The 23,232-nt window shown below is 40.6% G+C and overlaps 1 protein-coding gene across 2 annotated transcripts; it reads left to right on the top strand.

The window, feature by feature from the left end:
- Window positions 1-22: 22 nt before the first annotated feature.
- Window positions 23-21,524, top strand: LOC137189361 (uncharacterized). Of its 2 annotated transcripts, XM_067599147.1 has the most exons (8): window positions 23-636; window positions 6,705-6,854; window positions 7,015-7,138; window positions 7,232-11,931; window positions 13,510-13,830; window positions 14,666-15,001; window positions 18,659-18,835; window positions 19,529-21,524. In XM_067599147.1, exons 4-7 carry the CDS (start codon window positions 11,889-11,891, stop codon window positions 18,808-18,810), a joined length of 852 nt encoding a protein of 283 aa, XP_067455248.1. In that variant the 5' UTR covers window positions 23-636; window positions 6,705-6,854; window positions 7,015-7,138; window positions 7,232-11,888; the 3' UTR covers window positions 18,811-18,835; window positions 19,529-21,524. The 2 variants fall into 2 exon arrangements, with proteins under 2 accessions (XP_067455248.1, XP_067455249.1); XM_067599148.1 differs by lacking the exons at window positions 6,705-6,854; window positions 7,015-7,138; window positions 7,232-11,931.
- Window positions 21,525-23,232: the final 1,708 nt, after the last annotated feature.

The following is a 23,232-nucleotide window of genomic DNA, read 5'->3' as shown; positions in this document are numbered from 1 at the left end:
TGATACTGACCAGATTCAAAGAGTACATCAATACCTAAAAATCAATCAATAAATATATACATATCAAAGTATCTGTAAATATCACCAGCATGGGCTACAGGCTACCATAAACCAGTGGTTTCCAACCTTTTTGGTCTGTGACACCTCAAATGTCTACTTGTGATCTCTAATCTCCACAGATTATGACACTTCAACCAAAGAGTGATTTTGATTTTGCCTTCTTGGATTTTTTTTTTTTATTTGAAGAATTTTTAGTGGTCTGAAGAGGTGAAAGTATCCAGTATTACACAAGAAAAGGCACAAAAAAGGCAAAAAGAAAAAGAAAAAAAAGAATATAATTTTGTGTGTTACAGAAATATTTATTGTCCTAACATGCCTTAAATTATTTTGAGACCCCTCAGATGAATCGCTTTGATTGGAAACCGCTGTGCGCATATGTGGAGTTTGTGTAAGCCTACATTTGGCGCAGTTATGACGATGAGTGTGAAGCCTCGCCCATAGTACTGGGTCCACGCGGTGTCCACTTTTGTCCTTTGAGACGTGAGACGCGTCGTTGCCGTAATAACAGTGAACTAGTATTGATTTCTCCGCAGGTCATGTTACTGCCAATCTTTACACTGTCCTGTTTCGTCTTAGGTGAGTAGCTCATTCGCGCGGTTTCACTTTTTCTTTTTTCTTTTTTTTTTTTTTTTTAAAAGAAAACATCTCGTTGTTTTTGTTTTTACTATTTGGAAGTCATTAAGCGAGGCCTCGCCAAACATACTGTGGATCCTGTTGACATTCAACTGGCACAAATACAAACTTTTGTGCGTGTAAAAACGTGAGCTGTTCTGCGGCAGTTGCAGTGTTCACTGCCAGTAGAAACATGATCACTGTCCATACCTTCTATTTTTAGACTTAGTTTGCTGCATTTGACCATAACGTGTCCCATTAGACAATAAATTAAATGTAGAAATTACGTTAATATAAAAGCAGCAAATATAGTCTGTCGAGGAGGAAATCGAGAAATATCCACAAAGACACTGAGATTTAAATCTATAAATGTGTAATTAATTAATTGTACATTATTTGCCTTATGTTTTACAATCACCTCAGGATTAACCTTTAATTAAATTGAATTCATTACACTAATTGTACATTTTTATAGATATATTTGTCACCTTTGTGCATTTTTTATTTATTTCTTCACTTGAATTTTATTCATTTATCAATATATTTTACCCTTTTATTATTAAAATTCACTTATTTGCGTAATAATAAGGTCAGTTCCCACGTGTATGTGTTGCTGCTGTTCTGTTTTTTTGGGTTTTTTTTTTTTTCATGAAAGTGGGTAAAAGGTCAATTCATTTCTAGTCATGTGACAACAAAATAGATTTGTAAAACTGGGATGTAACCTATATATTGACATTATACCTGTTGGGCCTTGGCTACAAGTTTGGCTATCAGCAATAATTAATGATCATCAAAGATAATTATTAATTATTCAAATCAATAAAATTATTAATAAGAATTAATAATAACGGGGCACCACCCTGGACTCAGGGAAAAAGATGGCTAATTCAGTCTACTAATCTATCAATTTAGAACTTTGATTAATAATTAACTTAATAACTATAAACCAAATCACCATATCAATAGTTAGTTAAGGTTGAAGGATTTTGGAGTTCTTTGCAGAGCAGAGGTTGGCAAAACTCACTCTTGTGAAACATTAAAACAGACAACAGGTATATCCAAAAGCATTTATGTAACAAAAAGGTAAAAGAGCAAAACACACAATATTAATCTAGCTAAGTGTACCTATATACAAGTGTATGTGTGTGTGTGTGAGGAAGACAATGGCAAGATGGCTAAAGTCACCTGGTGACTGAGCACATGGCATGCAGACAACATGGCCAACAGAGGGAACTACAGAGATAAAAGGCCAGACCATGTGGTGTCTTGAACCACATGTGCTGCCTGAACCAAAGTTTGCAAAGCTAGGTTTTAAACCTCTTAACTGTGTGGTTCTCTATTCAAGGCCAATTGGTGTAGACTAAAGGTACCAGGTTAGGAAGAGGTTAATTACATGCAAGGCCTAGTTACTGGATGTAACATGTGTTAAGCATGCAAGGTTAAACATTAACCTAGCGGTGTGGCTATGCAATAACCTGACCATGGACAAGACATCACAACAATAGTTCACTGAGTAACAAATCAATACATGTACAGTGCATTGATTAAGTTAAACAGTCTTGCTTAGCCGTGCTATGCTATACTATATGTTGCTAGGCTATGCCCAGGTGTTACCAAGTCCATGAAGAAAGAGATGCTTTGTGGCGTGCTGCTTCTCAGCTGGCGAATCCGTAGATGAGTCAGGCTGAGAAGAGTTTGGCTCCAAGCGGAAACATGCAGGCTTTTCTGGGTAGACAGTGCTCCAGTTGTGCAGGTCAGAGGGCTCAAGTCATTCCTTTGTGCAGTCCTTAAAGAGTTAGCGGCAAACTAACTCTGCTTTGTGGCTCCTGTGCTTGTTGAATCAGCCAGCAGACTTGTGTGGGAGCTGCTGGCACTAGAAAACTTAGTTTCTGAGTCTTAGGCATACTCTCACGTCTTCTGCTGTAAAGAAAAGAGTTCTGTGTGTGTCTGCTGTGAGCAGGCCACACCAGAGAGCAGAGAGCTGAGCAGCAGAGAGCTGCTCTAGCAGCAGCCGTGAGGAGAGAGAGCGAGAGAGAGAGAGAGAGAGAGAGAGAGGAGGGGGTTCTCTAGTTTTGTTAAGCTGGTTCCATCATTTCACTGGGTGCGAACAACCAAGGACTCAGGTTTCTTAGAGTCATGCCATCTAGAGTAGCTATATCAATAGATAATGTGTGTCTAAGGTGTTTAGAGCCAAGCACAATAACCTCAGTTTTGTCTGAGTTTAGTAGCAGAAAATTGCAGGTCATCCAGGTCTTTATGTCCTTGAGGCTGTATTCAGACCAAATCAGGCGGTGCAGCGAAAACATCGCACCGGACCGTGGCTGGAAAGTTGAGCCAGAATCAACTTTGGAAAAACACAACCCAACATCACTGCGGCTGAAGGCTGCGGTGGCCAATCACAGCTGGAGATCAGACTGATCAGAGTTGTAAGCTCTGCCATGACGGAGAACAAAGACGAGAGAAAGAGGGAGAGAGAGCACAAGCGAGAGAGAGAGAGAGAGAGAGAGAGAGAGAGAGAGAGACAGCAGCAGTGGCTGAGCAAGCTAGAGAGTGAGTGAAGAGAGGGAGAGAGCCGGTGAATCAGATCAATAAAACGTTATTTTCTGATTGTTTCACAGTGGTTGTGTGTAGAGCACAAATAAACATGCCCATAACCCCCACACACCTCTGCTTGACCCTGCAGCTGAACACCACACTGCCTGATTTGGTCTGAATATGGCCTAAGGCATGCTTGGAGTTTAGTTAACTGATTGGTTTCATCTAGCTTCATTGATAAATATAATTGGGTATCATCTGCATAGCAATGAAAATTTATGGAGAGTTTCCAAATGATATTGCCAAAAGGAAGCATATACAAGGTCAATAGTATTGGTCCAAGTACAGAACCTTGTGGAACTCTGTGTCTAACTTTTGCATGCATTGAGGATTCATCGTTAACATGTACAAACTGAAATCAATTAATATCAATAAATAGGACTTAAACCAGCTTAATGCAGTTCCTGTAATGCCAATTAAATGTTCCAGTCTCTGTAATAGGATGTGATGATCAATTGTGTCAAATGCGGCACTAAGATCTAAAAAGACAAGTACAGAGAGAAGTCCTTTGTCCGATGCAGTTAGGAGATGATTTGTGACTTTCACCAGTGCTGTCTTTGTGCTATGATGCGCTCTAAATCCTGACTGCAAATTCTCAAATAAACTATTGTTATGTAGAAAGTCACACAACTGATTGGCGACTGCTTTCTCAAGGATCTTAAAGAGAAATGGAAAATTATATATAGGTCTATAGTTGGCTAAAACGCCTGAATCAAGAGTAGGCTTCTTAAGAAGAGGTTTAATTATAGCTACTTTAAAGAACTCTGGTACATAGCCTGTTACTACAGACAGATTGATCATATTTATTAAAGAAGTGCTAACTAAGGGTAAGGCTTCCTTAAGCGGCCTAGTTGGGATGGGGTCTAAGAGAGAGGTTGATGGTTTGGATGAAGAAATCGTTGAAGTTAATTCAGAAAGGTCAATTGGAGAAAAACAGTCTAAATATATATCGGGTTTTACAGCTGTTTATAAGGTTCCTGTGTTTGTGTATAAATCTGTGCCTGTTGAGGGCAGGAGGTGCTGAATTTTGTCTCTAATAGTTAGAATTTTATCATTAAAGAAGCTCGTGAAGTCGTTACTACTAAGAGCTATAGGAATACATTGATCAATAGAGTTATGACTCTTTGTTAGCTTGGCCAAAGTGCTGAAAAGAAACCTAGGACTGGTTTTAGAGGGCCTTCCCATATATTTTAAGACTATCCTGCCAGACTAAGCAAGATTCTTCTAGTTTGGTGAAACGCCAAATCCTTTCAAATTTTTGCGATGTTTGCTTTAATTTGGTGGTGTGTAATCCAGTAATAGGAATTCAAAAGTTATCAAGTAATGATCTGATAAAATAGGATTTTGTGGAAGAACTATCAAATGGTCAATTTCAATGCCGTAAATCGGAAAAAGATTGAGGGTGTGATTAAGACAGTGAGTGGGTTTATTTACACTCTGAAAGAAGCCAGTTGAGTCTAATACTGAGATAAAGTGCTACATACAGTGCTAAGACTATCATTATTGACATCCACATGAATATTGAAATCACCTACTATAATTACTTTATCTGTACTAAGGACTAAGCTTGATAAGAACTCTGAGAATTCAGATAAAAATTCAGAGTATGGGCCAGGAGGACGGTACACTATAACAAATAGAATTGACTGTAAAGTTTTCCAGGTTGGGTGAGAGATATTAAGAACAAGGCTTTTGAATAAGTTATAATTAAATTTAGGTTTAGGGTTGATTATTAGGCTTGAGTTAAAAATGGCTGCAACTCCTCCTCCTTGGCCAGTGTCTCGAGGAATGTGAGTATTAATATGACTGGGGGGAGTGGATTCATTAAGGCTGGCATATTCTTCATGACACAGCCAGGTTTCAGTAAGACAAAATAAATCAATATGATAATCTGAGATTAGATCGTTTACTAATACGGCTTTAAATGATAGTGAAGAGTCCACATGTAATTCTCCTATTTTGTTGTACAGTGGCGGAGGTGGTGTTAATTTTTTTTTAGATTTTTATGAATGACTCCTCTTTTGTTTATTTTACATTTAATTGATTTAAGTGGTCGGGGGACAGACACAGTTTCTATGTGGTTTTGGGTGGGTAACTGCTCTAATGGAAGCGCAGAGAAGCGTGTAGGACTGCAGCTCTGCCTCCTGGTCTCAACTCTGGGTTGTCATGGTTTTCATCTGCTAATAAACTCAGCCATATTTCTAGATATGAAAGAAGCTCCATCCAAAGTGGGATGTATGCTGTCTCTCCTAATCAGACCAGGTCTTCCCTAGAAAGTCTGCCAATTGTCTATGAAGCCCATGTTGTTTGCGGGACACCACCTCGACAGCCAGCGGTTGACCGGAGTCCGACATTGTCTTTGCACATGTAGCTACACACCGACTCAACATTAATTTTTGTGACCGCCGATTGGCGTAATCGGGAGTTGTTACCGCCGACATGAATAACAATTGTACCATATTTACGTTTATCCTTAGCCAGCAGTTTTAAATTTGATTCAATGTCGCCCGCTCTGGCCCCAGGAATACATTTGACTATGGCTGCTGGTGTCGCTAACTTCACATTTCTCACTATGGAGCTGCCAATAATCAGAGTTGCTTTCTCAGCAGGTATGTCACTGAGTGGGGAGAACCTGTTAGAAACATGAGCTGGTTGGTGGTGAACTGTGGGCTCTTGCTTAGGGCTATGCTTCCTCTGGACAGTCTTTTTTTTTGCTTAGGGCTATGCTTCCTCCGGACAGTCATCCAGCCACCCTGGCTTCCCGGCTGCACAGGAACCACCAGGGGAGTAGGAGCTACGCTAGGTCGGCCCGCACCGGCTACTAGGGGCTACATTAGCTAATGATTGTTTTTCCATGGTGTGGAGCTGCGCTTCCAATTCACTGAGCCTCGCCTCCAGCACTGCAAATAAACTACATTTATTACATGTACCATTATCACTAGAGGAGGCAGAGGAATGGCTAAACATATGACACACTGAGCAAGAGAGAGCAGGAGAGCCAGAGGGAGAGAGAGAAGCCATAGCTAACTGCTTAGCTTAAATTAGCTGCTAAGCTAACTGCTTAGCTAAAATAACTAACAATTGTGGGATTAGTGAGAAAAGTTGCTAAAAGAAGGAGAGAGCTAAGAGTGCTTGAGTAGAACTAGCGTAGGTACAGCGGGTATTTATCCACAGTAATGAGGAATATAGCAAAATCAACTGAGTTGAGAGCAGCAAAAGCACTATCAGAAAACTCAGTCGGCAACCGGAAATTACACAATATGCTTACTGTAGCGCTTCAGCACGGTCTGAACTGCTACATTTTATATTAGATGCAACATTATAGTTAGACAGCTAGGCCCATTTTATATGTTTTTTCATGTTTTCAGATGTTTAGTATCTTACCTGAATATACGCTCCATCTGCTGTATCTCTTCTTCACTTTTTTCTGATTGAAGGTTCATCCATAAATATCCATGATTATGAGCAGTGCTATGGCAGAGATTTACGCTTACCACGCTTATTCACCACCTTTTTTCGATGGACGTATGTTCCTCGTTCCGAGTAAGACAGGGGAATCCAAGAAGCTGCTGATGGAAAACTGGAAGGTGAGCAGCTTGTGATGCAACTTTCACCAATATTTCTGTGGTATCCATGCCAGGTAGGATCTGAAACATGTCAAATGCCTGGCTCCTTTTAAAATCAGGACAATATTAAACTTATCTCTCTGTCCTGAGGACATTTATTTGTGTTGTTCATGCTATTCAGGTGAAAGACCCATACCTCAGGGTTTCTACTACCTCACTTTTAAGATTTGACAGAAAGAGATGAACTTGATATCTCTCATTTGATGGCAACAGACAACATGATGTCATCAACCTGAAAATTTTGGGTGAGAACATTACACAATACTATGTTTTCCACCAGAAAACCTGTAGCATTCTTAAAGATTCAACCCTGTTTTTTTCTCTATGTGTTTTTTTAGAGTGTGCTGAAGAAGTGGAGAGGTCTTACAAGGATATGTACTCCCGCAATGTTCCTAGAGAGGCTGAATTCCTGGAGTTCACTCCCATCTTCAGCCCTGACCAGTCAAGGGTCCAGTTAGATGCTGGTTTGGTCATTGCTCTTTAAAATCCCTGTTAGTGATACACTGTCTGTCCATGACTTGTAGCTACAGCAGTTTGTTTACGTTGTCTCTGTTCAGTAAGCTGTAACACTGCTACCCTGCTAGCTAATGTCAAACAAGCCTCCAACACATCCCACAGCCAGCTGGGACAGAAAGGAGCATTTCTTATATTTCCTCAAAGACCTTTTTTTCTCATTATAATGATACAAATTGACAGTCCATAGGCCAGGACAATGCGCAGGTAGCCAGGGACGTGACGCTCGGGCAGGCGGCCAGAGCGTGGGGAACCAAGAGGGTCATGCTCAGGAAGGTTGCCAGGGCATAGGGAACCAGGAAGGTGGTGCACAGGCAGGTGGCCAGCCTGAGGCCGGACAGGGGTGGAGCCAGGTGCCCCAGGCAAACGGCCCAGGGACTGAACAGGGGCAGAGCAAAAGAGTTCAGGTGGAAGGCCTGGGGGCTGGACAGAGGCAGAGTCAGAAAGTTCAGGGGGACAGCCCGTGGGCCGAACCGAGGCAGAGCTAGGAGCCCCAGGCAAATGGCCCTGGGGCTGAACAGGGGCACAGTAAAAGTCACAGATGAGCAGCCTGAAGGCAGGACCAAGGGAAAACTGAGGACCTCCAACAGGCAACAGGAGGGCAGGGGAAATGGCTGAAGCTACTGTGAAGGATGACCGGGAGGCAGGATAGACAGGTGAAGTTGCCCGGGAGGGTGACTGGGACGCAGGACAGACAGCAGAAGTTGCTCAGGAGGGCGACCAGATGTGAGGAGCTGCTCTGTTCTGCAGGCCAGCGGCGAAGGTGGAACCCCTCTGGAGGCTGGGCAAGGGGTTGGCGGTTAAGGCAGAGCCCCTCTGGTGGCTGGGCAGAGGGCTGGCAGGGAAGCCAGAGGCCAAGAAGGGCACCTGGCATCAGAAGACATGGTCGGGGCGCAGGAGAGGCAAACCTGCAGATCTGGCTGGTCTGGCCATGGGTTGGCAGAGACAGCCAACTGGAGGTCTGGCTGAGTGTCAGTGAAGAGGGCTGACTGGAGGTCTAGAAGATCTGGAAGGTCTGGCAGTGGGTCAGCGGAGACTGCCAACTGGAGGTCTGGAAGGTTGTTGGCTGGTGCACTGGGCAGTGGAAACATGGAGAACTGGGCCACTGGGAGAATAGCCGCAGACTTAGATAGATGCTGCAGACTTGGAAGGCGGAGCCATTGGGGATGTTGCAGACTCAGAGGTGGAACCACTGGGGATCCAGGAAGTGGAGAATTGGCTTCCTTGGGAGAGCTGGAATCAGGCAAACTTGGCAAAGGGAACAGCTCAACAGGAACCCAAGGACCAGGGACTCTATGACTTCGGGCAGACAGGGACAGGGTGGTTGCAGCTCAGGAACAGGGGATTGGCACAGCTCAGGAACAGGGGACTGGCGCAGGATTGCTGCGGCAGCCCAGCCGGTTGCTACAGCTCAGTGGGGTCAAGAGGTTGCTTGGGCTGGTGCATGAGCTGAAAGCTGGGAACCAGGGACTGAGACTTTGTGACACTGGAGAACGGTGACTCTGAGGCACTGGGGAGTGGAGTAGCAGCCCTGGACCAGACAGGCAAGGTGGCAAGGCAGGCGACCTGATGAGAGGTTTTGTCGTCTGCCATGTCGACCGGAATTCTGGTTGGTGCTCTAAGGGCCTCCCAGAGTCAGGCAGATGCCTAGGTAAGGGTTTTGGGCTGGAGCTGGCTTAGGACTGGCAGGTTGCAGGCTCACAACCCCACACCTAACTGACTGTGGGGGTGGCTGGTTGCAAGCCATCCAGGGTGCAATCTGAGGGCTAGCAGGGCCAAGGTTAGCTGGCTTGGAGGCTGGATGGCTACTGGGGAGCACAGAGAATGGAGCCTCATGCTCCACAGTCTCCCAGCGCCTTGCCATCAACTTCATGGCCAGAACAGGGTCCTCCTCATGGACAGACTGAAAAAACTTGATAATTTGCTCACCATCAGAGTCATTAGGATGAATCAATGGCCGGAAAACAGAAATCAGGTCCGTCTCTGCTGGGTCCATATCAAGAAGTGAGTGGAGCAGATGGACCCAAACGCAGAAGATGGCAGGCAGGCAGGCAGGCAGGATCAGATGCAGAATATTTAATGAATAACTCACAAGACTGAGACACAGGAGATACTGAGACACAGGAACAAGGAACATCGACCAGAAACATGGACGACTTAACCAAAACTGAACTAAGAACAGGACTTAAATACACAGGGTCTGATTACAAACTGAACACAGGTGTGTGAAACAAGACACAGATGAAACACAAAGCAATCAACAAAGGTGGGAAAACACAGGAAGTAAAGGTAACAAAACACAAGGAGAAAACATTTCAAAATAAAACAGGAATTAAAGTAATCAGCTAAGGAACAAGTAACACAACACAAGGGCAGACTGGGAGCTGATAGACTGGGGAAGACACTAGGAGCAGGGCAGGGCAAACAAGGGTAATGCGGGGCAGGTGAGAGGAGGAGTACATGAACACAGGAGGAGTGAAGGAACACACAAGGGAAACACAGAGAAAACCAAATTAATAGTGTTTTATCAGTTAACTCTTGATCCCTTAAGTTGATTGTAAGGCCGCAGTTGAGTGTGAAGCAGTGGAGTCTAACATCAAGACTTTTATCAATTTAGGTCTATTCCTACATATGCTGTGTTTCAAGAGTTAAGTGCCTCATCAGAGTATCTCTATAATATAGAATATAAAGAAACACACTACACTCAGCAATTTAAGCCATGGTTACTGACTTTACTAATCTATACATAATGTTTTTATATTGTTGTTTCAAACCCTTATTGTGTTTCTTCAGGTTCATATGTAAATGTATCTGTGGATTTTTGAGAAATGACGTGATCTTTTTTGTTTGTTTGTAAAACTGTAAACTGTTACTCTGTTTATCTTTTCACACACTTGTAGATCTTGTGTAAGCTGGAGGTTTTTTTTCCATAAACTCTTCTTTTGGCTTTGAGAAACTCCATAAATGTGTGGTATAAATGTTTGTGTAAAGATGTGTGACTAAACTTTGACTTTCAAATTTTGGAAAAGAAGTTTGCTCCTGAACTTTGAAAGTTTCATTTGTTGCCTCGTTGGACTGTATTAAAGCCCAGAGAAAAGCTGCAAAAGAGTGGAAACAACATCTCAATAATAGTTTATTATGGTTTGGTTTAAGAGGAATTAACCTACCCAGTAGTACCCAATTTAGGGGTGGCTGTAGCTCATGTCGGAGAGGTTTGTCTGTTAATCTTATCAGCTGGTGGGTTGATTCCAGGCACTTCCTGCAAGATGCTGAACTCCAAATTTGCTCCCAGTGGATGTGTAAAACATGTGGCTTGCATCCACCAAAGTAATGTAGTATCAAATGAAATCATAACCACAGTCTTTGCATCATGTGATTGTGCCTGTGTCACTGTCCACCTCATGGGAACTACATTTTGTAAGGTATGACAATAGACCCATTCATCCGAAGGCACTGTATGTTTTTCATCTTGTTCTTTCAGTTGGATGTTTGAGCGTCACTGTGCAGAATGATGTATGTGCAGAATTAGACACTGGAAGCCTCTTCATATTCATTTGCTGAAAGTGGCAAGTTTAGATTTTTAGGAGCTGGCCTATGAGCATGATTTGTGACATTGTGGAAGCCCATCATGTTGTGTGGAAACTTGAAACCTCCAGTGTACATATAGTAGTAGGAGACTTTAAGCTTTTTAATTTATTTTTTGCCATTGTTATTAGACATGGACAATAGAGATGACAGGAAATGAGGTGAGAGGGATAGAGTATGACATGCAACAAAGGTCTGCTGCTGGATTTGACCCACAGACATCGTGCGTATGTGGCATGCGTCTTAACCAGTGGGCTACCAGAGCACACCCAGCAGTTAAAGTTTTGAAATGAAACATATTTGCATATTCATAGATTCTCAATTTTTAATGAAGGAGAAAAAGTAGATGTCATGTTAAGGATTTTAATGTTGAATAACCGTATTGGACACACATTATTGTTCCAAGCAGAGTATTTTCTAAATGTGATCCTCATGGTGGCGATAATATTAAGAGGGAAAGTCGAGGGATCACACAAGTCAGATGTAGGACCATAAATGTCTGAGTCAATCCATCTTGTATGATGAGATATTTCACAAAAATGGACTAATGGAAAAAAAACTAATTGTCATCCTTAGAGCCCGGCATGGCTCTTAATTTGTCACTTCCCACAGTGCTTAAACGCACCACCAGTACTGCAACAGAAACGCCCTGATGGGTGGGCCCAGACAGTCCCTCCCAACAAATCCTGTCCATAAACCGCCATTAGTAACAGTATCGTGCGGGACCTGTGCCTTGTACAACTTCTGTCTTAATGTTGTACATATAGTGAAGGGTTTACTCTGCCGGGATGTGACAGTAAAGTATCGATCAATTATAATCATATCGTGCGCTTAATTGGTCAAAGACGGCACATTTGTTTGACACTGGATTCGGTTTTACATATTAAATCACGTCAGATGATGAGAGTGTTGCTGTTGCTAAGTGCCTGTGTTTGTTTGGGTGAGTGTGAAAATTATTAATTCGCTCTTAAACTGCTAGTATGACTGTATCTTGGTGCCCTGATTGTACGACTACACCTGTGGCATAGGCCAAATGGCAGTCGTCTAGGGCTATGCATTTTTGGAAATGCATAGACTACAAGTTCTCCCTGCTTAATGTTTTTTCTGCGTTTTTGCCCCATTACTTTGCAGATTTTTTTATCTGATTTGATTTTCCAAAGCCTTACTGTTCAGTCAGTTTTCGCACGACAGCCACCAAACTTCATCTGCTACCTCAGGCAGTGCCACCAAACACTCCCCCTACTTGCCTTTATGTCTGGAGGTCTGGGAGGACTTTGTCTGGGCTGGAGGTACCATTGTGGCAATTGATTTTAGCATTATAAAAATAAATAGGATACAGTAGATGCCTACCTGTCAGACAAGAAAACAGCTTTGATGACGGACTCTATCCTCTTTTTCTGCTTTTCTGCGGTGTGTGACCCCTCTTTTACACACATCTCTGCAAATCTCCAAGTAGTGAAGGAGGCAACCCCTGGTCCATTTACTGCATCATCACATGGCCTAGACTCGGTGTCATCTCTATTATCACTCATGGTCAAGTCCAGTTCTGATTTTATTGTTGTTTGTACTAATGACTGTTCTCACATTGCAGCACTTTATATTTTCTAAATAGCCCATTTTAGACATTTTATATGGTCTCTGAAGCAGCATAAATCATTATGAAGGGGATAGGCTACATTTTTTTCTCCACCGGGGATAAAATAACTCAGCAGAGGCAGGGATATATACTTTGACTGGATATGTGCATCTTTTGAAAAAATATTTCTTGTTTCCTATTCACACATTTGTGAAATTTCTTTTACATTTTACATTTATATATTTTATATAACCACTGTATATAACATGATATATAGGATATAAGATCTGGAAAAATATCAGCATCTTCAGATCTTTTACTCTAAAAATAGCAATACCACAATGAAAGAAATTCTCAATTACAAGTAAAAGTCCTGCATTCAAAATCTTACTCAAGTAAGTGTATTGTCAGCAAAATGTACTTTAAGTATCAAAAGTAAAACTACTCATTATGCAAAGTGACCCAATTTAGTGTTATGTTTATCATACAAGTATATATATATATTTTATTTGAGTATTAAAACAGATTAATATATGTGCACATGTTAGCAGCATTTTTATGCTGTCATGGTAAAACACCTAATACTGTTGAATAGTCTAATCTATAACAACCCATATTTTATGAACTGATCATATGTTTTACATGTAAAATATTGAAAAGTAACCAGTATCTACAGCTGTGAAATAAATGAAATGGAGTAAAAAGTACAACATTTACCTCTGAAATTTAGTGGAGTATAAAGTAACACAAAATGGAAATACTAAAGTAAAGTATAATTACCTCAAAATTGTACTTACAGTACATGAGTAAATGTTACATTCCACCACTAAAATATGTAAAGGATCAAAGGATGTCTGGGAATGCTGGCAAGTGTCCTTCCTCTTCAACATACATTCACCAGGTTTGTATTCAAGTGTGTGTTTGTTTCTGTTTCCTCTCTAGGCCTCGCAGATGGCCGTTATGTTGAGGAACAGTATGGGAAGATGTTCAGGTGGATGATACCTGAAGACACTCGGTCACTAGAGTTCACCCCCAAGGGCAACTCAGAGGTGACAGTCTTGTGGACACGTCATGTCAAGAAGGGGATGGATCCGGCATTTTCAGCCTTAGACCACAAGCCGCTGAAGGGGAAAGTTGATCTCTTCTGGGGGTTTATATGTTGCTACTACGAGCTGAGTTATTTAACCCTGGAAGACAGTGGCCTCTACACAATGAGAGACAAAGATAAGAAACTGCTGCTTAATGTGACCATTGAGGTAATAGGTGAGGATCCTTCTTATGCTTGTTTTATTTCATTTCCTTTCCTGGATCTGACACTATGGCTGTCAATCTTTTCTTGGATTTTTGGTTTTAAAGGACAAGTTCACAGTTTTTCAAGTCCATCCTAAAACAACAGTCAGGTGCCCATATGAACACTGAAAGAGGTTTTCCTCGCTGTAATCATTCCTCCTGTTCATACTGGCTATTAAAAGATCCCCTTCAAATGTGCTTTCAGTGTAATTGATGGGGGCCAAAATCCACAGTCCTTGTTCTGAGCAACAATGTATTTAAAAGTTTATCTGACGCTAATATGAAGCTTCACTAGTCTGACTTAGTCATATCAAGTGGATATCTGCCACATCTACAGCCTTTTGACCATCAAATTCCCTCTTTGTGTTTCCTCAGACAGTGTTTCCCTGTTGAGCTGCAGTGGAAGTAAAGTAACAAAAGGAGGGACTTTGGCGCTAAAAAGACTGTAACACTGAAAGATATCTACTTGATTTGACTTTATTTAGACAGCAGAAGCTTCATGTTAGCTTCAGATTAAGTTTTAAATGCATTTAGCACAGAAGGAGGCATGTTGATTTTGGCCTCCATCACCTACACTGTAAGTGCATTTACTGATGTTAGCCTCATACTTACCATACAGACATGAGAGTGGTATCAATATTCTCAAAACACCCCAAGATCTCAATTTCTTTAAGTTGACTAAAGCTGCCATGCTATGTGAAAAAAACCTTGAAACTTACAACCCCAGTCAAGACTGCAGTGTGTTTGATACAGGTTTTGGGTGGAGAAGCACTTTAAGGTCTTCTGTCTTGTGTATTCTCTTTTCCAGCAAACACAAGGTCCTATGAACTGAGTCCTGGACAAAGGCTTGGCGTCACTTTTGATCTTACATGGGACTCCTGCAACATTTACTTCATCCCAGAAAGTGACCCCAACGTGAAAGGGTTTGAGACTGAGATAGTTCGTCAAGGCAGGCTAGAGAGGAAGGAGTTGGATAAAGTTAATTGCGGTGGGTTTCAGCTGTCACAGCCATGTGGGATTTTGATTGAGCGCTTCCAAAGTTCATGTGTTGGACGCTTCGAGGTCAGAGATCAGAATGACATCACGATCTTCGTGGCATCACTGGAAGTGAAGCATAGGGTAGACCCTAAGACGACCACCAAAGGTAAGAAGCCAAACACCCCTCACCCCTGCTAAATCCCCCATGACCACTAGATGGAACTAATTTTAATTTCAGCTCTTTTCTTGGATGGTAATGGCCTTGCTAATCTTTGAATAGCATCGAAATCATTTCACTGGTGGGAGGAAATCAAAAGAAGTGGTTTTGAGGTAAGTTGATATAATATTTTTACAGTGCAAAATAAGCCTCTGGGGATTTTAAAAGGACAAACTTTTTTTACTGTTAATATGAGAATCATCTGGAGGGTGATCCATTAGTTTGAACAAAAAATAACAAATATTTTTTTGTAATATGTGAAAGTGTAAGAGTAGGATTTTGTAGAATATCCTCTATACAAGATCATACCAGACCATTTCGTAGCACTGCATTTGGGCAGTCAGCATTCTCTCTAAAAGCTACAACTCAGTGGAATGCCTTACCTGACGATATGAAGAGCTGCAGTTACATCAGTACGTTTAAAACCAAATTAAAAAGTCTGTTAAAGCTACTCAGCTCTGTAACCACTGACTCTACATTTTCTCTCATGGTCTTCTCATGAACACAAATAATCTTGCTTTTAATTTGACAAGCTTACATTTTTAATTCCTAGTTGACATTGTGGCTGTATGTGATGTGCGACTGTGTATAGCCTTGTATGTATCCTGTATGTTTTTTGCTTTGTACTGTTTTTTATTGTTCTGTTATATTTTTTAATTGTGACCAGCTGAAGGGACTGCAGATGAAAATTAGTTATAAACTAATTCTGGTACAGTACATCAAAGGGTAACATTTATGTTTAACACTGTACATGGTCCCAATAAATAAATAAAACATAAAGACAAATGTATTATTATCAGTCTAAGAGACTAACTAGCTGACTTTATGATACAATAATAACATAGCTAGCAATAATAGCTTGCTGTAGTACTACCTAGCTAGTTGAATTCTTCGCTGTAGGCGAAGCATCCGTGGTGATGTGAAAAATTGTAGCCTGTGTACAGATGTGGTTGTGTGTGTGTGTGTGTGTGTGTGTATGTGTGTGTGTGTGTGTGTGTGTGTGTGTGTGTGTGTGTGTTAGGGGTGGAGACAAATCTGGATACGGAATTCAGAAAACCACAAATAATGGGTTTTTACAAGTATGTATTTTGAACAAATATTTTAGAAATGATCAGTTTTCAGAAAGAAAAAAAAAGCTTTGTCGGTACCGTGACAAGCCGATGAAGAGGCCAGGCCAAATTCATCTGGGGAAAACGGCTGTGTTCTCTGCAGTCTTTGAAAATGATCTGGTGTGCCACATCCAACATATGGAGAGATCTCCCTTAGGTCTAACGTCATGGGATGTACGGAAACTGGCCTATGACTTGGCTACAAGGATGGGGATCCAACACCCATGTAATGATGCCAAAAAAGTGGTTCGGACACAAGCGCATAACTTGAAGCTCAAGATGGATTCTCACATGATCTTGTGAATCCAGCTGCTCACAAGTTAAGGTTCTTAGCATTCAGAAATCTTTGCCTTTCTGTCCACACCCCACAGGCCACTAGCCTTGCCCAGGCAGTAGGCTTCAATAAAGTAAAAGTGGGTGAATATTTTGATGTTTATGAAAACATGCTTCAGAAACTGAACAAGATATTTCCCACCTAGTTGTGGAAGATGGATCAGATAGGAGTCCAAAACATCCAGCAACCCAGCCTGTGAAAGAGGATTTAATGTTACTGCTTTGTGCACGATGAAAGCTGCAGGGCAATTTGTTCCTCTGATGTTTATCTTCCTGAGAAAGAGAATGACCGAGATCCATATGAGAGGGGCACCTCCTGGATCTGTGGGAAGAGTTTCAGATTGACTCGACGGCAACCTATTTGTGGAGTGGCTCACCCAGTTTGCAAAGAACGTGAACGCCAGCAAGAATGATCCACACATCCTCATACTTGAAGTGAACCACCCACATAAAACCTTAGAGGCTGTTAATCTGGCAAGACATCTTGGCATAATCATGATTTCACTACTGCCTCACTGCGGCCTTAAAATGAAGCCCCTCGACAGGACCTTTTTCAGAATCCTGAAGATGAACAGCCTGAAAGTGGCAGACTGATGGAAGACCAAAAACCTGGAAAGAGGATTAACATCTATGAAATTACTGGCGTTCTTGGTAAAGCTTACCGCCAGGCTGCCAGTTTGGGAAAAGGAATGAAAGGGTTCAGGGCCTGTGGTCTTATGCCATGTAACAGGGACATTTTTGGAGAACAGGACTTGATCCAGAACCTGCCCTACAGCCTGCTCCACACACCTCCAAGGTTGTACCACCTGCCCATTCATGGCAAGACAACAAAAGTGTCCTTTCGTCTTTTAGAGGCTACATGTTTTATCAACAGTGCTATTTATAAAGTTCAACACTGTTTTCTGTCCATGGCAAGTCTCATCCCGGCACTTTCACCTCAGCCAAAGCTACAGCAGGCAAGGCCCATAAAAAGGAAGGCTGAGTCAGCAGCAGTGATTACAGCCGCACCTACAGGAGAGATCTGGAGGAGAAGGCCAATGGCAAGAAAATTGTGAAAAAGCCCCAAGAAAATAAGAAGATCAAGTGAAGAAGAAGACCCAGAATGATGAGGATGCTGAATGTCTGTACTGCACTGAGCTGTTCTCATATTGTGGTGTGAAAACTTTATGAAATGGGCTCATGAGGAATGAAGCAATGCAACAGAGGAGGGTTTCTACTGTGAGTTTGTTTGGAAGTTTAATTTTTGTTGTGCTTTGCCGATTTAAATGGCATTTTTTAGGCCTGATTGTTAAATTGTTTCTCTGATTTTGAATGACAGTTTTTTGGTTTGTTCACATCAAAATGAAATTTTAATAGTTGTTTTATTGATTTGAAAATATTGACAATAATCCTGCTAGTCACATAATTTTAATGATTTGTTCACACTTGCATGTTTTTTTCAAATCTCTCCAATTGTGATTTGTCCTAGGCCCATCAATTTGAAATTAATTGGCAATAATCAAACCATTCTAAAAACAATTAAAAGTAAGTTCATTATGCAGTTCAAGTAAGAGCAATGTCAATAAAGTTAAATGTTATGCATGAAAACCAAGTCTATATATCAAAATTACTCATGAGGGAAGATGCCCCCTGGGTGTTCTTACCCTGGTGGGGGAGAATCTTCCCCGGGTTGTGGGGTAAGATGCCCCTTTACAAGACGTTAAGTTTAGTTTTATAATAACAAAGTTGTAGTCTGTTATGATTTAATTACTCTCTAAATGTGTTTATGTAAGCATACGTCTTGTCAACATATTATATTGATATTCAGATTGTATATATTTTAAAAGAAAATAGACATTTTTCTTAAGGGGGGCGTCTTACCTCGTTTTACCCCCAAGTGTGTTTTAAAATCAGTGCCAAATGTGTTTTTCATTATTGCCTTGGCATAAGAAAAACCTTATTTTTAGCTTCTTTTGTTTGTTTTTAGGTCCATTTTCTCAGCAATGATTCTTAGCAATCATTTGGTCTGCAAGTCTATAAATGACCATTGCAAGTTACAAAACCTTAAAGTGACATCTTTCTCCTTTTTTTCCAAGATAAGATAATTCAGTTTACAATGATATGTTGATGATACATTTTCTAACTATTGACTAATCAGTTAATCAACTCATTTTTTCACCACTAGGGCTTCGCCGTGAAACTGTAGCTGCTATTGCCAGTGGTGTTTTTTTCTTTTTGTCGTCTTGCTGCGGTTGCTTGAAGAAATGCTGTGGGGAGAGCTCCTCCAGAGAGGATGATTGTGAGACTGAAGGGGCTGCAGGTACACAATCCGACTGACGATGTGCCACCTTCTTATTCTGAGGTATGACCTGCTGCACGTTAGTCTGAGCATGCACACACATATACTCACACACTTTCTTCAGAGAAATTGCAGAGATAAAGTATCATACATAGTTGCAACACTTTACGTACCATTTCCCAAAACACCAAAAAATATGAGTGTACCATTTAAATGATCCACACTTTCTTCAACATATCTGACATCATGTAACTTCTTTGTCTCTCAGATTTTAAAACCACTTTTGCCATGATTTGGCCACTCATCACCCCCTGCCTCTCTTTTTGTTTTGAAGTATTTTTTTCTTTTATGTAAAAGAAGAAGAATGTTTAAAGTTATGTTTTACTTTGGTTCCTCAGTTGTTCCACCATTTGCCATTTTTAGGAAACAAAACTAAATGTTCTTCTTAAAATAATCAATAAAATACAATTGTATCAACACTGAGATACCAGCTGACAAAATCTCACCACAAAGTCCATTTAGTAGCTCTTCTGGAGCTCTCGACTGTATCACAGAATGTAATAATGAACATTAAACTTCCTAAAGGTATCAGTATCAAAACATCTGTGGTAATAATTTGACATTAATATTCTCCATGTTGCACCAACAACAACAGCTATCTGTATTTCAGACTTAATTCAGCTGGATCTGCATTAAAATTAGAGCTTGCTGGTGATTCTCTGATACACAATGACATGTTGGTCTTTTTCTCTCCAGGTTGTGGCTTCAGCAGAGCAGGCAGTCGTTCCATCTGCCCCCGTCTACTCTGACGTTGAGCCGCAGTTTGAACTCAAGGGGATGACCTTTCCCTCAGACTCAGCCAGTGTTTATACCTCAGACAAACTCAACTTCTTCTGAAGGCCTTAATTTTCCTTGTTGTTGGGTATCCTTGTTGTAATATTTGGTGCTTGCATTATACATTCTAGTGTGGATTATGTATGATGAGCTGTAGATGTTACATTGATATATACTGTAGCTATTTCAGAAACATGTTCATTTACTCAGGCAAGTCACACACATTTCTAAATGTTTTAAAGAGAGTGATTGTTTGACATCTACCAAAAATATGAAATGCACCAGTTGCCTTTTCGCCCTGCATGTATCCACTGGAGAGTGGCAACAACGCCTTAACACCGCTGCACTGCAGTCAGTTAACGTAACTGTGTCAATACATTTTCTGTTATTACACTTTTACTTTTACACACAAGCAGTAAACTGGCTACAGTTGCAATGTGCCTATTTTGCATGTGTCTCCATTTTATCAGTCACTCTCACATGTACACTTCCTCCTTTTTGGAGCTTTAATGATTATTTATGAAGAAGATGTTTTTAATATATTTGTTTTAATGTTTTGGAACTCATGTTATAGTTTGTGACTGTTGTGTAAATATGGTTTTCTGTTGAAGCACTAACAAACCTTTATCATTGTTATTAGTCAGACAAAACAGGAAAGGAGGAGGGATTGCAGCCATTTTCTCTACATAGTTTGTGTGTAATGACATTGACCTGAGTGAATTTACATCATTTGAATATCTTGCTCTTGAGCTCAAAGCAGAATTATTAGTATTCATTATTACATTATATTGGCCACCAAGATATTCATCACTATTTATACAGGAATTCTGAGAGCTGATCTCACTTAGTATCAATGACATGATCGATTAATCCTGAATGGAGACCTGAATATCCATATTAATAAAAAGAATGACTCCAAAGCTGTGGAGCTTGTAAATTTACTGGACAGCTTTGAACTCACCTAACATGTAAATTAAGCCACTCATCAGCATGGTAACACTCTAGACTTAGTAACAACAACAGGTTTAAACATTGATAGTGTTTCAGTATTACCACTTTCTGACCATCACTGTGTGTTTTTTGATGCCAACCTAACCTAAAAAAGGGGTCGAATGACAGAATCTCCGCATTGTTAAACAATAACAATGTTAGTGAGATCAAGAGAATCTGTTGGGCAGCTGAAAGAAAATGGAGACTCAGTTCACTTTAATATACAAGAAGCCATGAGTGCCTATAACAAAGCAATACATCTGGCAAGAAAGGATTACTTTTCCAAGATCATCACAAAGGATGCTGGGAACCCACCTACTCAACACTGCCCCCGACCCCCCACAGTTCTCTGCATGTAAATGTGAAGAACTCGCATTGTTCTTCAATAACAAAATAACCTCAAGTAGAGACAGTATTACTGCTGATGTGAACACAGATGATCTCATTAAATCCTGTAAAAATGATGTAACCATGGGAAAATTCACCTGTATTACACTAACTGAGCTTTGTAAGACTGTCACTGAATGTAACTCCTCCACCTCATGTATTGACCCTGTACCTACAGCTTTTTAAAAGCGGGTGTTTGACTGTGTTTAAAATAATGTCCTGATACAGGCCTGAAATTATTTTTTGCACTCTGCTTCGCACTTATACACTGCTGCACTTCCTTTAAAATATTGTGTTTTGAGTGATTTTAAGCACTAAATGTATTCTATTTTTAAACTTCTTTAAAAAAAAGTATAGCTATTCAGTGGGTTTTATTTTCCATCTTATGTTACATTAATGTTTCTTGTATGAAAGGTACTATACACATAAAGATTATTATTATTATTATTATTATTATTATTATTGTTGTTATTATTATTATTAATGTGAACATTTTGTGTTTGTGTCATAGAAATTCTGACTTTGTGTCAGGTGCATTAAAACTAACACCCTATCTCAATATATGGTTATCTGTGTTTGTTCTTCTGTCTCAATGCTATCTTTGAAAAAATACTTGTACCAGTTCCCTGGTTCCTAACTATCATCAGCCCCACCACAGGAACATCTCCCCCCTATACTGTCTGTCTTCGCCACCGGCAGTCCTAAACGGCTACACGAACAGCTCCCACCCCCCTATTGTGAGTGCAATAACAGTGGCTTCATTGGGGAAATTACCCCCGACATACATAAAGCTCCTCAGGACACAGTCCCGCTCGCTCAGTTCAGGAAGAATAAAGCTCAACAACACCTGAGGGGTATTCCATCAACACAGGTAAAGAAAGTTGCGCTTACTTGAAATGGCCTGGCTAGAATTAACGTCAACTTTCACTTAAGGCTCGAGCCGTTCCACTAATGCAGCTTAGCCATGTCTAGTCAATGCTTACTCTTGCCAGGCTTGAATAAGCTTGCAGTGTGCGCGTGCACGGAGCACATAAGCAGCCCAGATCAGTCGATTGTCAAAAAGAAGAGATTATGTCACAAAAAGAGAAACTAGAGAGGTGTTCCTCTCAGCAGCAGCACAAACACTACTGGTGTATCTATATGAAGAATATAAAGGAGTCATCACCAGAAAGGGCAATACTGCCGCAATTAACAAGGCAAAAGAGATGGCTTGGCAAAAAAAATTGCTGACAGATTAATGGGGAAAATTATACACAATGACATAGGTGTCTTGTGATGGCTTAAAGGTTGATGGGTCGGTCCCTGGACCGGCAAGATGAGTCTCGGTGGAGAGAGTGAGGAGAAACACTTCCCTAATTATGGTTTTGTCTTTATTTGTTAATAAATGAACATTCAGATCATGGACTGTGGCTATATTATCAGTAGGCTAAATAATATCAGATGTATGTTTAAAATTATGGTGTACGCTAACAGAGGAGAACCAAAATTCCATTACCAACTACATAATCATCAACATTTTTTTTCTTTATAACATAATTGACATTTGTATGTTTATTAGCCTGCATAAATATAAAGTAATGAAACGGACAGCTTCGCTATATACTGAATTTTATTGACTGTTTGAAAATACAATACAGTTGTTTCAAACGCAATGTGCGCACATTTTTGAGGCAGCGGGGTTCTGACTTTTGCCAATGACAAGTTCCTCCTTTTCCACGGCGGCAGAACCGGCGAAGAGAGCGCTGATCCTTTCCTTAGATTTATTTCCCCCTTTTGAATGAATGACTGGTTTATTTCGGTCATACATTATAAGGAACAAAACAACAATTTGTGTGGGTATGCAACTGACGAAAACTTCATATGTTTACACCAGTCCATTTCACACAATCAAAATTTCACACAATCAATGACTGAGAAAGGAATAAGCTGAAGCCCAAGGCTTATTTTTGCCTATCCTATCCCATAAAATAACCCAGAATATTAACAGTACGAAAGAAAGATTTTTTTTACTCTAAATTGTACTCCTAATTATTTTACACCTTATTCATTTTTAGTTGTAATCCTTAATTATATTACATAATTTATTGTCATAAACTTCGAGGAGACTACGGTTGTAATTGAAAGAAAAGTACTTTCTTTTTCCACTCATGCTTTCAATGTACACATGGCACCAGCCTCAGGTGGGCAGTAATGGTGCCGCAGCCGCTTATCATGGGAGTAAAATACAACAAATAGAATTACCGTAGTTT

This window comes from Thunnus thynnus, chromosome 9, assembly GCF_963924715.1.
Source record: "Thunnus thynnus chromosome 9, fThuThy2.1, whole genome shotgun sequence".
Classification (NCBI taxonomy): domain Eukaryota; kingdom Metazoa; phylum Chordata; class Actinopteri; order Scombriformes; family Scombridae; genus Thunnus; species Thunnus thynnus.
This window is presented reverse-complemented; position numbering and strand designations above follow the sequence as displayed.